Here is a 14,666-nt window from a genome sequence, read left to right as displayed (position 1 = left end):
GGATAATACCATGTAGGTTAATGTAAAAGCAAAGAAACACGTTAAAGCAGTGTATACAAAAGCCTCACCTTTGAATCGGAATTGATACATGGGCCAAAGTCCATCTGCCCATCAGTTTTTACAGTTACTCTCATCAAGAGGAAAAATCTGCTGTGGATACTTAAAAAGCTAAAAAAGCGATAAATGTGTTTCCCAAAGTCACTGCCCGCTCATCTCCAGGCCGCCTGTCTCCAGCTGTCAGCACACAGCCCGTTCCCCTGGATTAGGAACAGCAGCACACCACACCCCATTTAAAAGGCCCATAAAACCTCCTGTTCTCCTCCAAATACCTGTCCTGGCCATGCAGGAGGGAGCAGCGGGGTCACTTCAGACAGCGGCCACTCCAAAGCAGCGCAGACCCCAATGTCCCACTGGGGAGACTGGGGTCAGAAGGAGCCTCTTGGCCGTGCACAGCAGTGCATCCCCCGCTGCCGCAGGGACCCTTTCTGCAAGGGAGGTGGATGTGTTTGTCTCATTAAATACTGAAAAGCAACAGAGGAAAGAGTCTCGGGCAGTGGGGAGCTGTAGATGTGACACCGCTGCAGAGGGAGATGCTGGACACTGCCCCACACCGAGCGGCGAGCCCAGGTCCTAAATTCAGGCTCAGCTCAGATCCAGCACCCGATCATTAACTCAGGGCTGTGCTCTCGGCCTCCGCCACTCAGCTCTGGTGGCTTCGAGTCCCATTTCTCACCACAGTGACTCAGAAAGCCAACGTCTGTGCTCTGCTGCTGAGCAACGGGCAGCACACACAGCACAGCCAATGCCCCTGCACAGGAATCCACCGCACCTCCCCTCTTGGGCCCAAGGAACTTCACACACATCATTTACCTCAAACTTAGGCAATTCCTCACTAAGTGATTTTTTAAAATCTCAATGAACTCCTATATTTTCTTCATACTTAGGCAGAACATCAAGAATAGATAAAGATTTTCCTAATACACCGTGTATTTAATATGCATGTGTGTAAAACTGCTTACACATAAATACATATTTGATTACACGTGGCAGTAATGGGTTGGTTCCATATTTGCAGCCAAGGCAAGGCAGCGAGATCCCGCAGCTAACCAGTGAAATCCAGGTCAGCTGGATACAACTGTTACAGGGGAACTGAATTATTGCTTTTGTTTATAGAAGATCCCATGTTACTGTTGCAAAAAATCTGTATCATATGGACTAGTGATTTTTTTCAAGTAATAGCGAGATCTTTGTCAAGTAATAGTGAGATCCTTTTCTCAGAAGTTCTACACACAACAGTAGAATGCTTGAAGAGCTTGAAAATTCAAGGTGACGCACCAGAAACCAGAGTTTGACCATTTGAAGCACACGGGCATCTCCGCAGGATGTGTTTCAGGAAAGCAAAAAGAACAACGCAGACAATGAATACGGAGAGAAAAGTAAAGTAATCTGGATTGCATTACAGCTAAATTTTACCCCAAAACTTAGGTGTGCTTCCTCCAACAGCCAGGAGCAGGTCTACAGGACAACGCCTGGCTGGCTGCGGCTGTCTGGTGGTCACCTCACAGAATTCGTAGCACATTTGCTAACTCATTTTAGCAAATGGAAAGCATTAAAAACAGTGTCGGTTTCAACATTCACGACTCACAGAAGAATTTGTTTCTGCAGCTCGATGGTCCTCTCCTCACCTTTTTCAGGGAATCACATTCATATTGCAGGCTTAGTTCAGGCACTTTTTGTAAAATGTTCATCTGGAGTAAAAAGTCTGCAAAAGATATTTCTGCATAATTTAAAAGTAGCATTTCAGCCCCATTAGAGTTTGACAGGTCCCACCACGTGGTTACGGTTCTTGTTATCTCTAATGATTTGACTGTTGCCATGAGACATTTTGAGGCTACTGTATAGCTGTAGTTAAGGTTTCTTCATAAACAAAAATATTTTCCTACCTATTAAAAAGGAAAAAATATACTAAATGCTTTATACAGACAGAATCTGCTACTACGGAAATAAATAACACGGAGTGGAAAAACAGCGTCTCAGCTCTAGGATGCCCTGGAATGTCACACCGATGGATTCAGGACTAGCTGCTGGTCGGCAGCAGTATCTCCATGTCCTTGCCATTGGACACCACGGGGCTGCTGGAGCAGCCGCTCGCCACGTCCATGGGGGCACCCAGCGGGGACGCCTGGGCTTTGGAGAGCGGGGCAGGAGCAGCAGGCGACTGTGCGAGGCCAGGCTTCTTTGGAGGGATGGGTGGAGGGTTCCCTCTCTCTGCCCTAGGGATGGTTGGGGACTTAATTCCAGGAGATAACGGGCTCAGCGGGCTGGAAACCTTGCCAGGGCTTGGAGAGTGACCAGCTTCGCCCTTGGGGCTCACAGCGTTTGCCAGATTCCTATAGTCCGTGCCGAAAGGTGAGCTGTTAGGGGAGACTGGTTTAATAGGTCCCTGCTGGCTGGTGAATCTGGACAGGACCTGAGTGACGGTGTTGCGGGCCAGCTGCTTGGCTGCAGAGTTATCTGCCAGAGTTGGGGACAGATCCCGTGACGGGGGGCTCTGCAGACCGCTCGACTGATGGTCCTGCTCAGCCTGGGACTGAAACTTGTGCCGAGCGGCGTGGAAACGCTGGTTGATCCCCACCTGGTAGGATGACTGGTAACCAGGGCTGCTCGCTGAAGCTCCCACCAAGCGTTTCGTCAGGACTGGTGAGGAGCAGGGAGATGGCGTCAGCGAGGAGGCAGCTGTGCCGCTGGGGGACAGGGACACCCCAGTCGATGGCAGCTGGGACATCAGATGCACCGGAGACTCCGTTCTTACAGGAGAGCTGCCATTCTCAACAGCGCTTTCTGGGGCTGCCCCTGCAGATTTCTCCTTCTGAGCCTGGCTCTCCGCTGCGTTTCCCTGCAGCAGCTCCCCACCCGCCTGCACGTCTGCATCGCAGTGACCATTGGATTTGGCATAGGAATGAGTGGGTGTAGTGGGGCTGGGAGACGTGGTGTGCGCAGCTTTGCTGGTGCTGGCAGGGCTCGCCCGGTCTCCCTGCAGACCCTCTGTCTGGCAGGACACAGCCTTCACGGTGGGACCGTCAGTCACGACGCCTCTGGACACCACCGAGGGGCTTGGCTGCACCGGCTCGGCAGGGCCGTGCTCCTGGCAAGACGCCTCCAGCTCCTTCAGGGCTTTCTTCAGACATTCCACCTCCTCTTTGAGTGCTTTTGTACGGTTTTCTTCCCTGTTCAGCTTGGCTTTCAGCTGTTCTCTTTCAATGTCAAACTCTGAGAGCTGCTTTTCTACTTGTGCTTCCATCTGTAAACCCCGCTTCCTCTTGGACGCCAGCTCCTCTTCCAGTTTACTCACCTTACTCTTCTCTTTTTCCAATTTCAAGCTCAATTCTGCTGTCTTCTGCCCCTCTTCAGCTGCTTTGGCAGTGGCTTTCTTGCACTCCACCACAAGCATGGAAGACAGCTGCTTGTGGCGGGCCCTTTCCTCCTCCAGCTGGCTGGACAGCTTCTTCTGCTCTTTTTCAAACTTTTTCACTTGAGATTTTTCAAACTCCAGCTGGAAGATAAGAATAAAAAAGAATGTAAGGGTAGCAAAAAACCTACTGAAAGTAAATGAATATCGTGCCCCAGAAGTGATTGGGGTTGCTATGTATCTTGGAGAAACTCCCCACAGTAAAAGATGGCAGCGAGTAAGAGGTTCTTGCCCCAGGTATCTGCAGAACAGCTTTGCACAACTCAGGCTGTGCATATTAAGAATTATTACTTACTAGTGTTTGTATTGCGTATGAAATTCAATTGACCTTTAGTGAGACGTACACCCAGTCTGCCATGTGCCGACTGAACAGGCAATCAGAGCAAAGCTTCCTTCCACCCCATTTACTACTTTGTTGGTTTGCCTTTTAAAGGCATTTAAAATGCTGATGTGTTATGTATGTTTAATAGTCTACAGCGCTTGAGTAACAGAAAACAGTACCTTAAATATTTATTATCATCTCTGAATAACCCTCCCAGGAGATCTTTCACAACTTATTCTGAATTTTGAGTATGAGAGCCCTACCATTTGTATTGCAGCCCTGCTCTTGACAACTTCTCAGATTTCAGGCTGAAGCAAGATTTCAAAGCATCTGATTGCCTATTAACAACTTTCAGCACTGCTCAGCTACCAGAACACCTCCAAAGTTAAAGTTGTTTTTCATATCGAGATGATAACAGCTGGGAGCGCCTCACAGAGGAGGGCGGTCCCCACTGCTGTCAACACGGAGGTGCGGTGAGACATCGCTAGCGAGCTCCCAGGCCGTACCTGCTGGGTGAGGCGCTCCCGCTCCTTCTCCAACATGTAGGTGACATCGTCCCCCTCCGCCGTGTCCTGGGCGTGCCGCTGCCTCTCCTCCTCCAGGTCCAGGATCACCTGCAAACACACCCGCCCCGCTCACACCGATGTCCGGCACGCTTACAAGCAACCCCTCAGCCTCAGACATCCCAGCTCAACTCAAAATGCCATAAAAGCAGCTTTTGGACAAGGTATTACCTGGAATAACTTGGTATCATTTTCAGACTGTGAAAGAAGTGAGGAAAACCTCGCACTGGATGTGTGTTCATCTGATTATTAAATTGCGTGCTTTTCCTGCAGCACGGCCTGGGGAAGCTCCCGCTCTCCGTCTTCGGCTGCACGGTGCCCTCATCAGAGCCTCCTGGCAGGACCATTAACACAAAACCCAGCAGGGCGTGCGTCCAGCAGACACGGGGCACTAATTACAAGAGGATCCTTGCTATGTTCTCAGCAGTAATTTGCATACAGGCTTCTCCCCCAGTTCCTTACAGGGGATTTGAGGACCGCAGTGCAAAGTTTATTTTAAAGAACAGTAATTTGCTCTTCCACTTAAGAACAAGATGAGCTCTTGAAATGAAACTGCTTGCCATAAGGACCCAGTTAAGGAGCTCCTTCAGCTTTAACGCTGAATTACATGAATAATTGAAATTCTATTAACAAAAAAGCCAGAATACAAAACTTCCCAAGAGACTCTGCCGTATCTCACCACCAAAACTGGCTCTCCCAACACATGCTCACCATGAATTTACCACTCCAGCTGCCCACCCTAAGCACAGTGGCTGTGATGGGTAAGTCAAGCTGGTGGTTGCTTATGTGACAGTAAGGTTTCTGCAACAGAAATGCTTTGGATTATTCCCTATGAGAGAGGAACTTGCTCTCTCTCATCCCCATCAAAACAGATTACAGGAAAAGAAACTTTAACCCTCACGTTGATGAGCAACGAGACACAGGGTTCAACTTTGGACCTTTTGGTTAGAAACAGAACGTGACTACTTGTGTTTGAGACCTTTGTGCATGATCAGGAAGTGCTGATCAACACAGGAGTGACATACCTGAAAAAACACACTTGGCCCAAGCATAGGCACCAGCCCAAAGCACACCTCGATCTGACACCATACAAGACACCAGGTCATGGCACCACCTCCCAGCCTCCACTGGCGCAAGGAAAGCAAAAATCCCAGCTATGTTTTAAGATGGAAAAGCAGCATGTGGAGAGGTGAAGATACAGCGCTGCAACGCAGGGGACTGCAGGGATGCTCGAGAGCCCCTCCCAGTTGCAGATTTCAGCGAGGTACTTGTGGGCAATTGATCTCTGCCCTGACCACACAGCAGAGACAAATACTTGAATCATTGGCACTTGTTTAAATTTACTGCAGGACAAAACAAACATGGAAACATGTATTTTTAAAAGCTAACTGGTGGCACAAAGAGGACACAGTGCAGCAAGACTGGAAGCAGCAGAGCTCAGGGGTCTCTGCCTTTCAGACCCACGTGTAGCTTTATGCTCCTCCAGTAAACAACGGTGTGGAAACAACCTGTAGTAAGCAACCGCCTGACACCTGCACCAAGCACTGCACAGGTCCAAGCCAGCTCCTTTTTTTGTGTGTCCTGACAAATAACATCTTGTGTATCTTCCAAATTTTGGAATTACAATTAAATAAGCTTACCAGCTGCACCATACTGAGTGAGAAGTTTAAACAAAGGTGCAAAGTCCTTTCAGTTACCAAAACTGAAGCATTTAAGTGTTTTTGCTGGAGTTAACATAGGATCAAAATGCAACTGTTAACTTCTGCCCATCTTATTTGAAGCCAAACCTACCTTTCTGTGCCTGCTTTCCGCAGCAGCCAGTTGGGATAACATTCTTTCCTGCATATTCTTGCAATGTTTCATCACCACTTTCAAAATTGATAAGGGATTGGAGCATACTGGCTGCTTTTCACCGTGATTTCCCTCTTTCAGGGTCTCAAAATCTCTCTGCAAAGCCATTAATGGGTCACTGATGTTGTACTTCCCATAGCGCTCTTCGATGAACGTGTCTCTATGCTGGGCCTGCAATAAAAAAAAAATGCTCTTCAGCATACTTCAAATAGAAAGCTAGCTAAAGAAGGAAGGACTTCGTGGTTAATATCCCTCTTCCCCAGTTTTCCACTTGGAGATGAAGAGATGTTAACACAGCCTGATTTGAATCCTGTTATTTTAACCAAGCGGCCCAAAAAAAACCAAAACAGAAACAAAGGCGAGTCTTGCTGAAAACCACAGCATCTCCACAAGATGTTGGGGACCAACATCCTCATACCACAGCTACCTGCTGCCCGGGTCCATGGTGTGCACTCCACAGCCATGCAAAGGACAGAGGTAATATCAGCTCTGGCTCAACAAACATGTAATCATTTACTGTTGTACCAGTGAAAGAGCAGTTGTGTGGCTGGCTTGACTATGTCACCATCAAAGAATTTCATGTTGAGCAATTAGAGAGGTTTATTCTCACACCAGCCAATAAATCCGTAAATCGTTAATAAAATCCTTAATGCTCTCATCCAGACTAAACAAAGTTGAGTTTCTCAAGAAGCAAGCCGGGAACTATTCGGTTTCTTTGGGTGACGTGTAAGAATTAAGGAAACCCACACGTGCCAGGCTTTACATTTACAGCATTTGGGATCAGCCATTCCCACTGGAAATCTGTTTGTAGGTACCAACAGCCCTATCCGGCTGAATGTCCACCACGGAGTTCTACAAAACAGAGCCGCCTAAACACACAGATAGGAAAATATTATCTACATGCTTACCACCATGATATGAAACCTTGTGATGAAACCAAGAAATGCAAGCACTGATTTCAGCCCAAATGGTGATGGGCCAAATGCTGTGCGTTTGTGAGCCCCGTGACGGTGCTCAGCGTGTGACCATGGGGCACAGCAGAGCTGATGCGTGCTCCCGAAAACAAACACCTTCCCAATTCGAGGTTTAAATTCGATTCTTCAGCTCGTTATAGCCATGGTAACCAGTGCTCAGGAGATAATTCCTGTGTAGGTGATCATGTACTGCTCTGCACAGGCACATTCACAGTGAGGCTGTACAGAGACATGGGCTTTCTTCTGCACCGGCACCTACACCGCCTTTCACCAAAGTCTTCTTCCCCAGTGTGCTACTATATTTAAAACAGCTTACTTTGGAGCATACTTCAGCGTGCTCATAACTAGCAAAGCACTGTGGGACCTATAACAGAGGACAGGCTGGTGCTGCCTGGATTCTAACATGCAACCATTTGATTAGCACAAAAAACCCCTAAATAAGGTTAATTTCTTCTGTCAAAGGGAGAAATGCATGCATTACCTTGATAAACCAGACCAAAATACTTCTCTTTCCACATCTACTCTATGACCAAGCTCAACTGGGGATGTTTGTCCCATGGTACTGGTCTGGAGCTGTGTTTTAACCCTTGCAGTAAACGGAGGAACAGCTCCCACTCCCAAATACCCCTCCTTTATCAGTAATGTCCACTGGGAACGGTGGATACCTTTGATCAGAGCTAAAGATATTGTTCTAACTCCACATTTAAAAAAAAGAAGAAGAGGAAGGAAGAGATCAGCCCTGGAAATGGGAGGGCAGCCCTGGATAATGAACTGCCCTGGTTTAATGAATCACAGGAAAAACAGCAGGGACAGGGAATCTTCAGTTATTGTGAAGAGCTTTTAGAAGTGACTCAACCAAACCTCGCGGTAAGCACATAGGGAATTTCTAAGTGACTCAAGCATTAACAAGTCTGTAAATACAACCCGGGATATTCATCCCACTGGCCTTTGACAGATGAGTTGCTCTTCCTCCAGGCCCAACCACGCCGGTGCCGGTCACTCTGCACCCCAGAAACACCAGAGAAACCCCTCAGGAGGGCACCAGGGCTGTGACTGCGCAAGCAAAAGGAGGGACATTTGAAAAGTTCACTTCTGGACAACTTCTTTCTAATTAAAGCTTAAAAACCCAGATTAAGGTCACCCCCACTACCTGTAACCTCTGATATTTTGCAGCACTGAAGGTGTAACCAAAGTCGTGTTTTCCCCTGCTCCTCGCAGCGCTGGGCTCTGCTGACTGCAGTGAGGGGTTATTTCCTGTCTGGGAAAGAACAAGAAGTTCCTCTTCACTACTTGGAGCAATTCAGTGTTTTCCTGAACCAGCAGGACAAACAGATGAGACTATCACAGCGTTAATAGCTTTCTGAGGTCCAGCTTCTCCTCTTCAGTAGCCAGCGGAGCATAAACATTTAATTAAAGTTGTCTAGACTGGGACAAGTCTCAAACAGGTCATCCTGCACCACGACATCCTTTACAGAAACAGATCCAGGGCTCCGGCATTTGGGAATGCAAATACAGAATTTTTGGGCTGCTGCCTGTGACACCCCTGTGCTATGGGTCCCAACGAGCAGCCACCTCTGTCACGAAAATGCTAAATTTCTAAAATTAAGTCACAGTGCCATAATCTACACCGGTTACTTTATAGAGGCACTGAACTGCCACATACACGAGTGCTTCTCCATGGCTGATGCCCCTCACTGAGAACTCCTCAGCTCAGCTCCACTGATGCTGGGGTCCCCTATAACATCCCCAACAGCTCTGGTATTGCCCTCTCTGAACCAGGATTCAGCCTCAAAGACAGATTTTGTTCAGCTTTCAGAACAGAAGCAGCTTGGTGATGGAAAAGAAATATTCCATTAGTGAGCCCAAAGGGGAAAAACCAACCTGGATCTCAGATTTCAGAATCAACCTATTAACACACAAATCCCCAGGAAATCAAGCTCCAATAATAAGGAAATAAGGCTACAGAAAGCATTGTTAACTTAGGAGTGGGAAACCTGAGATGACGTATGTACTTCCATCAGCATCAATTGCACTTTGAAATAAGATGCAATCTTCTGCAATCGGAAGATTTTCTAATTTAGTGCCTCCACCTGTAACATCTCCAATACACAAACTTACAAATTTCCTATCAAAACATCCAAACCCCAAAAAACAGGATTCAGCAGTCCTGTAGACTATTAAACTGCCCTTCCCCAGCAGGAAAAAAGAGAACACTTCAGCTGAGGCTGCTCTTGGAAAAAGGAAGCAGCTCTGCACGTTAACGACTCTTAAAAATAAAACTCCTGACAAGCAGAGAATTGGGCGTATGCAGAGAGACACCACTCTGCAGTGGCTGGCGTTTAGCTCAAGTTTGGTATTGACCACTGCTGGTCTGTCTGCAGAGAGAGAATTCTGATTTCACGGGGCAGAAGCAGCATCTGACACCACTGAGGAGATGCCTCCTGTGCAGGCAAAGCAAAGCCTCCACTTGCTCAGGGAAAAGCCGCTGCTTCCTCGTGGGATTTTTGGGCTGCTTTGGGATGAACGTTTTCCATAATCTATCTGTGTAATCTATTTTATTTATAAAATATTTCCTTTTACTGAAACCTTGTTTATGAGACAGCATTTTCTCACTGTCTTCAGTAATCCTTACAACTTGTTTTACTGGAACATCAAATGGGGAATTTCCAAGACTTGTTTAAAGTAATTTTTTGGACACTGAGTATTTCTCTTGCCTGTAATTTTCGAGTGTAGGTTTTAACCCATGGCACAACGTAAACACACTGTTAATTAACTGCAGCTACTGCCTATGCAGGTCTCCAGGAATAATTTGCACAGAAGTTCCTCCTCTATTGCACAGTGGTATAATCTTTAAATAGCTCCTCACTGCCTTCAACTTCCGTATTAGCTTCTGTCCGCAGAGCCAGATGTTGGGAATAAAGACAAGCCAAGGTCACAGCAATCACTGTCAGAGAGAAGGGAAATGGGGGGACCGCTTGCTTTGTCCAAAAATCAATGTCAAAATGCTGGAGTGGGATTCTGAGTCTTACCTTGGCTGCAGCTCTGCAGCAATACCTAGCAGAGAGCAGCAATCAAACTGCCCAAATACAGCATCTGCCTTCATTGCCATCATTTCACCAAGCCAACAAACCAGATAAACCAGAGCTGCCCAGCTCTGCCCACGTGAGACCTGCTATCAGCTTTGGGACATGCAAGAGATATCCTTAGGAACAGTCAAGCAGCACAAACCTGCAACTTCCTTCCCTGGGAGTTTTGGTCGGTCGTGGACAGCACAAATCCCAGTATGACCAGGGCTGTGCCCAGCCCCAGCACACTGGTGACGATGGCCCGGGGACAGCACCGTGCTCACGTACTGCTCCTTGGCACCGTTACAGCAGGGAGCACAATGGCACCTAAACTGGGAGCTGGAGGCGTTCCCGCACCTCTGTGCCTTGTTCAGCACCCATACAGGCACTGCCAGGTGAACAGAAGCTCCTGCACAGGACACTGGCAGGCAGAGCTGCTTCCAGCAGGAAATAATCCAAAATTCCCCAAGTTTGCAAGAAAAGCCGTAAGAAAAGCCCCATTGCAGCAGGACAGTGCCCATGGGAACACAGCTACACCTACACTGCTTTACAAGCGAGGCAAAAGCCCACTTTGCCCTATCTGTGAAAGATTTATGATTTACTAGCATCTGCAGCAAGGTTTTACATGACTGAACTTTCTTTTTTATGTAAACAAGAGGTAACTTAGTTTTTGAAGCTGCACTGTAACCTTCAGTGTTCATTTGTCAGTGGATTTAGAAATTAATTTTGCAAAGCATCAATATTGCTTTATGGAGTAAATCACTGAGCACCAGCTCCCAGTCATCAACACAGAATAGGGAGTTTCTACTCCAGTGTAAATTGCCCGAGGCCTTGTTAACATCCAAGAACACACCAGAAAGTTGCTTCCTGTTTTCTAAAAGCGAACAGAGCTTCATCTCTGATGTATGGAAAATTCTCATTTAAAGAGCAGAGAACACAGTGCTCCAACGCAGCAATGCAGACCCATTTAAATACCGAATTGTTTCCAGTCATGGTGTGCTATTTCGGAAACCCAACCTGAGGCTGGCACATGCAATCCTCTCTACATGGGAACAAGGACGGCGAGTCCAGCCCTTTGGATTATGCAACTCTCTGACTGCATCTGGTTTTTTGGATGGCTTAAACACGATTATAGCTACAGGAAAAGGAGTACAATGAGAAGCGAGACTTAAGGTCTGCTCTGAGGAGAACATTGAGATTTATGGAGTAGACAGGAAGCTACTTTCAGGCAAAAAAAAGGAGCTTTTTTTCTTGAAGAGGTTTTAAAGTAGAGGAAGCACTGGAAAAGAATACTTTGAACACAGCAAATTTGTTCATTTAATCCTTTATAATAGTATCTCGTGTTTGGGTTGAAGTAACATTGCAATTTGGAATGGACGTCAACAGCCAGGACTGCGAATGCAGAGAGCTGTGATGGTGCCTGTCACAAACACCCGACACACCATTAAAACCAGTGCACAGGAGAATGTAAACCACAGCAAAAACAAACAGTGAAGGGCAGAAGTCAGGAAGGGAAAGTTGTGATATGGTAGGGGAGCGATCGGAGAGGACCCAACAACTGCGCTTTAAAACACAAATGTGGGAACCAGAGAAACAAACCTCAGGGGCTGCACCCTGACCCCAGCAGAGGAAGGTGGCTGCACCCAGGTAGGGTGCAAAGAGAGACACGGGAGAAGGCGGCAGGGAAGGAAGGGTGAGGCTTTGGGGAGGAGAGGAAAGGGAAGGAGCAAGTGAAGGAAGCGGTGCAGGGAAGCCAGGCTCAGGCAGAGCGAGCAGCAGGGCCGGTGCCAGCCAACAGCGGGGCTGACACCAACAGAAGAAAACTATTCTGGGCTTTGTCATCTGCACACACCGACTCCCTCTGCTCAATGCCAGATGCTACACATGTTTCTCTATGCATGCAGGAATATCAATTATTGCAGATGGTACTATAATCAAATTACGACTTTACCAATTAAGGTACTCTTGGGGTTTTTTTGGAGTTGGTTTTATTTTTCCTCTGCAAGTGCTGCTTATTTCCTCCAGCATACCAAAGGATCTGCCTCCAACACCCAGAGTTCAGCTCCGTGAGCCCCCAGCCGGACCATGCCCCCATGCTGGACCAGCCCCGCATGGTCCCACCATCAGAGGGGTTACAGCTCAGTTTGCCCCATGCAAGCCAAACTCGATGCTCTCAGAGTTTCGGTCGTTAATTCAGCCTCGGAAGCATTTTTATATGTATCAAAACATGAGGAAACAGACTAGCATGGTGGGTTTTCCTTTAATTGCAGCCACACACAATAAAACTGGTTCAGCTGGTGGAGCAGTGCAAAGCTGTTACCACAGTTACTATCAGTAAACAAAAAGCACAGCAAGGCCTGAATTTCCCTAACTGTATAGTCCAAATAAACAAAGCAAGGCTAGTTTTCTGCTTGATTCGAAGCTTTTATTGCCTTTTTCCTACTGCCTTCAGCTCCCCTCACATTCTCAAGATGAAATACTACAGCGTATCCCTTACAGAAGAAAGGGAAAATAGCACTAACCTTTGATTAGCTTGGTATTTTAAACGACATAATTACCACGTATAGGTTACAATTTTATTTCATTTCTTCTCAGTTATGAGTACTCGACAAATTATGTCAAAGGGTATTTTAACTATATTAAACTCCTCATGCAAGAGGGAACTGCAGGTTAAATTTCAACAGGGAGGATAATTGCTTTTTGCTATTGGAAGGAACACGTCAAAACCCCTTTGGAACGGAGCTGCTGCATTGCTTCCCGCCAGCCCCTCTGTGCTCCATTACACACATTGACACTGCAGCACTGAAGGGATGCTTTGGTGACACATTCTGACCCCACTGATCCTAGGACACAGGAGAAACGTGCAGGAGGAGCCAAGCCTTCCACCCCACCCATGGTTTCAACAAGGTAACAGTATTCCTCCAAAATAAAACGTCTGTTTAACTGTAAAAACAATTGACAACACACACATAAGCACCCTGACTGTTTTAGAGGAGGATCTCCCTCTGACCTCCAGAAAGCATCTGCATTTGGAGTCAAGCTGCAGAAGCTGCTGCTGGAAAACCAAGTCTCCGCAGCGCTCAGGCCTGCAAGCTGCCATTCCTCTTTTGAAATAACCGAGAGTTTAAACTTCATGAGCAGTGACAGGTCAGCTTGAAAAAGCCTTCAATATCCAACCCTGTCACAACTCATTTCTTCAAAAATCCACTCCTTCCATCACTTCTACCACTATTTTTTTCCACCTTACTGAGGATGAGTGCCAACGAAGCATCCTTCAAAAAGCAGCAGTATTACACACGGATAACACATTTTAAAAACATTTTCTAGGCTCAACATTAACACAAGGAACTGGGCACAGAGCACCACAGCCCACAGCACCTGAACAAGGGGAGCAGGAGCACAGTGCACACACCAACACCGCCACAGCCATGCTTCCCCTGCAGCAGAGCTACCCTGCAAGAAGAGGTCCCACTTGTCCCACCCCATGGGCTCTGACATGGTTGAAATGAACCTTTTCAGCTGGTGTCCACCTCACTGCAAGGTTCCACTAATGCTGGTGCCACCAAAGGGAAAGGGTTAGAAACTGTGCAACCAGGTCCACTGCTCGGCAGCAGCACCAGCTCGTCCTGGCTCAGTTCAATGCAAAGCCACAGATGCTTTTTTCTTCTCACGATGATGATTATTATTGTAACTTACTAGTTATTCTCACTAAAAGACTGATCGCTGAACCCTCCTGGCGAGAAGTTTCTGCCTGAGGAAGCCCCCTTTAGTAAAGGGGAACAGAACACCAAAGCCAGCCTGATGCCATTTCCCATTTCTCACAACAGCAGAGACACCATTCTCTATCAAAAAGGCTGACAGCACGTGTGTCGCCCCGTACCCACACTGAAACGCTTCCAGGGGCAGCTTTCAGGCAGGAATTCCAAGATGGAGAACGACAGACAGCATTTATGATCTAACATCGCTGATATTCAGATGGGATCTTGAACCAGCAATAAATCTTTACCTCTGAACTTCACCTCGGATGTGAGCGCTCTGCAGAACTCAGCACTGCTGGTGTCATTTTAGTCCCTTGTCGCGGTACTCACAACTTACCTTTAAGGCTTCTATGACAAGATCTCTGGCTTCTAATTCTCCCTCAAGAATGCTAAACAGCGTCAGTAGTTCTGGTTTGCTGAGTTTTTCCAGATTCATCCTGAAAACCTGAGAAATGGAACACAGATTACCAGGTACTCCTTTGTACAGGAAAATCAGTATTCAAAGCTATGACATAATCCCCATTAAACTTCAGCTTCCAAATTTTTGGACTGCAAATTACCCCAGGGGAGAAAGGGGAGAATCCACAAGGCGAACATTTTCTCCTTAACCCCCAAGCCCAGCTGTAGAAGATGCATTTCCCCCTTTTCCCAAGGGGTCATGGAC

General features: G+C 47.1%; 1 protein-coding gene across 1 annotated transcript; it reads right to left on the bottom strand.

Annotated features, from left to right (window-relative positions):
* Positions 1–1,717: 1,717 nt before the first annotated feature.
* CTTNBP2NL (CTTNBP2 N-terminal like) lies at positions 1,718–14,444 on the bottom strand. The gene is made up of 4 exons (XM_010187927.1): positions 14,340–14,444; positions 6,146–6,376; positions 4,298–4,405; positions 1,718–3,553 (listed from the first exon to the last, which is right to left on the bottom strand). The coding sequence occupies exons 1-4, from the start codon at positions 14,436–14,438 to the stop codon at positions 2,078–2,080; spliced, it is 1,914 nt and encodes a 637-aa protein (XP_010186229.1). The 5' UTR covers positions 14,439–14,444; the 3' UTR covers positions 1,718–2,077.
* Between the last annotated feature and the right edge of the window lie 222 nt (positions 14,445–14,666).

Source organism: Mesitornis unicolor, unplaced genomic scaffold, assembly GCF_000695765.1.
Source record: "Mesitornis unicolor isolate BGI_N332 unplaced genomic scaffold, ASM69576v1 scaffold28967, whole genome shotgun sequence".
NCBI lineage: Eukaryota > Metazoa > Chordata > Aves > Mesitornithiformes > Mesitornithidae > Mesitornis > Mesitornis unicolor.
The sequence above is the reverse complement of the archived record's forward strand: the minus strand, read 5'-3'. Positions and strand labels throughout refer to the sequence as shown.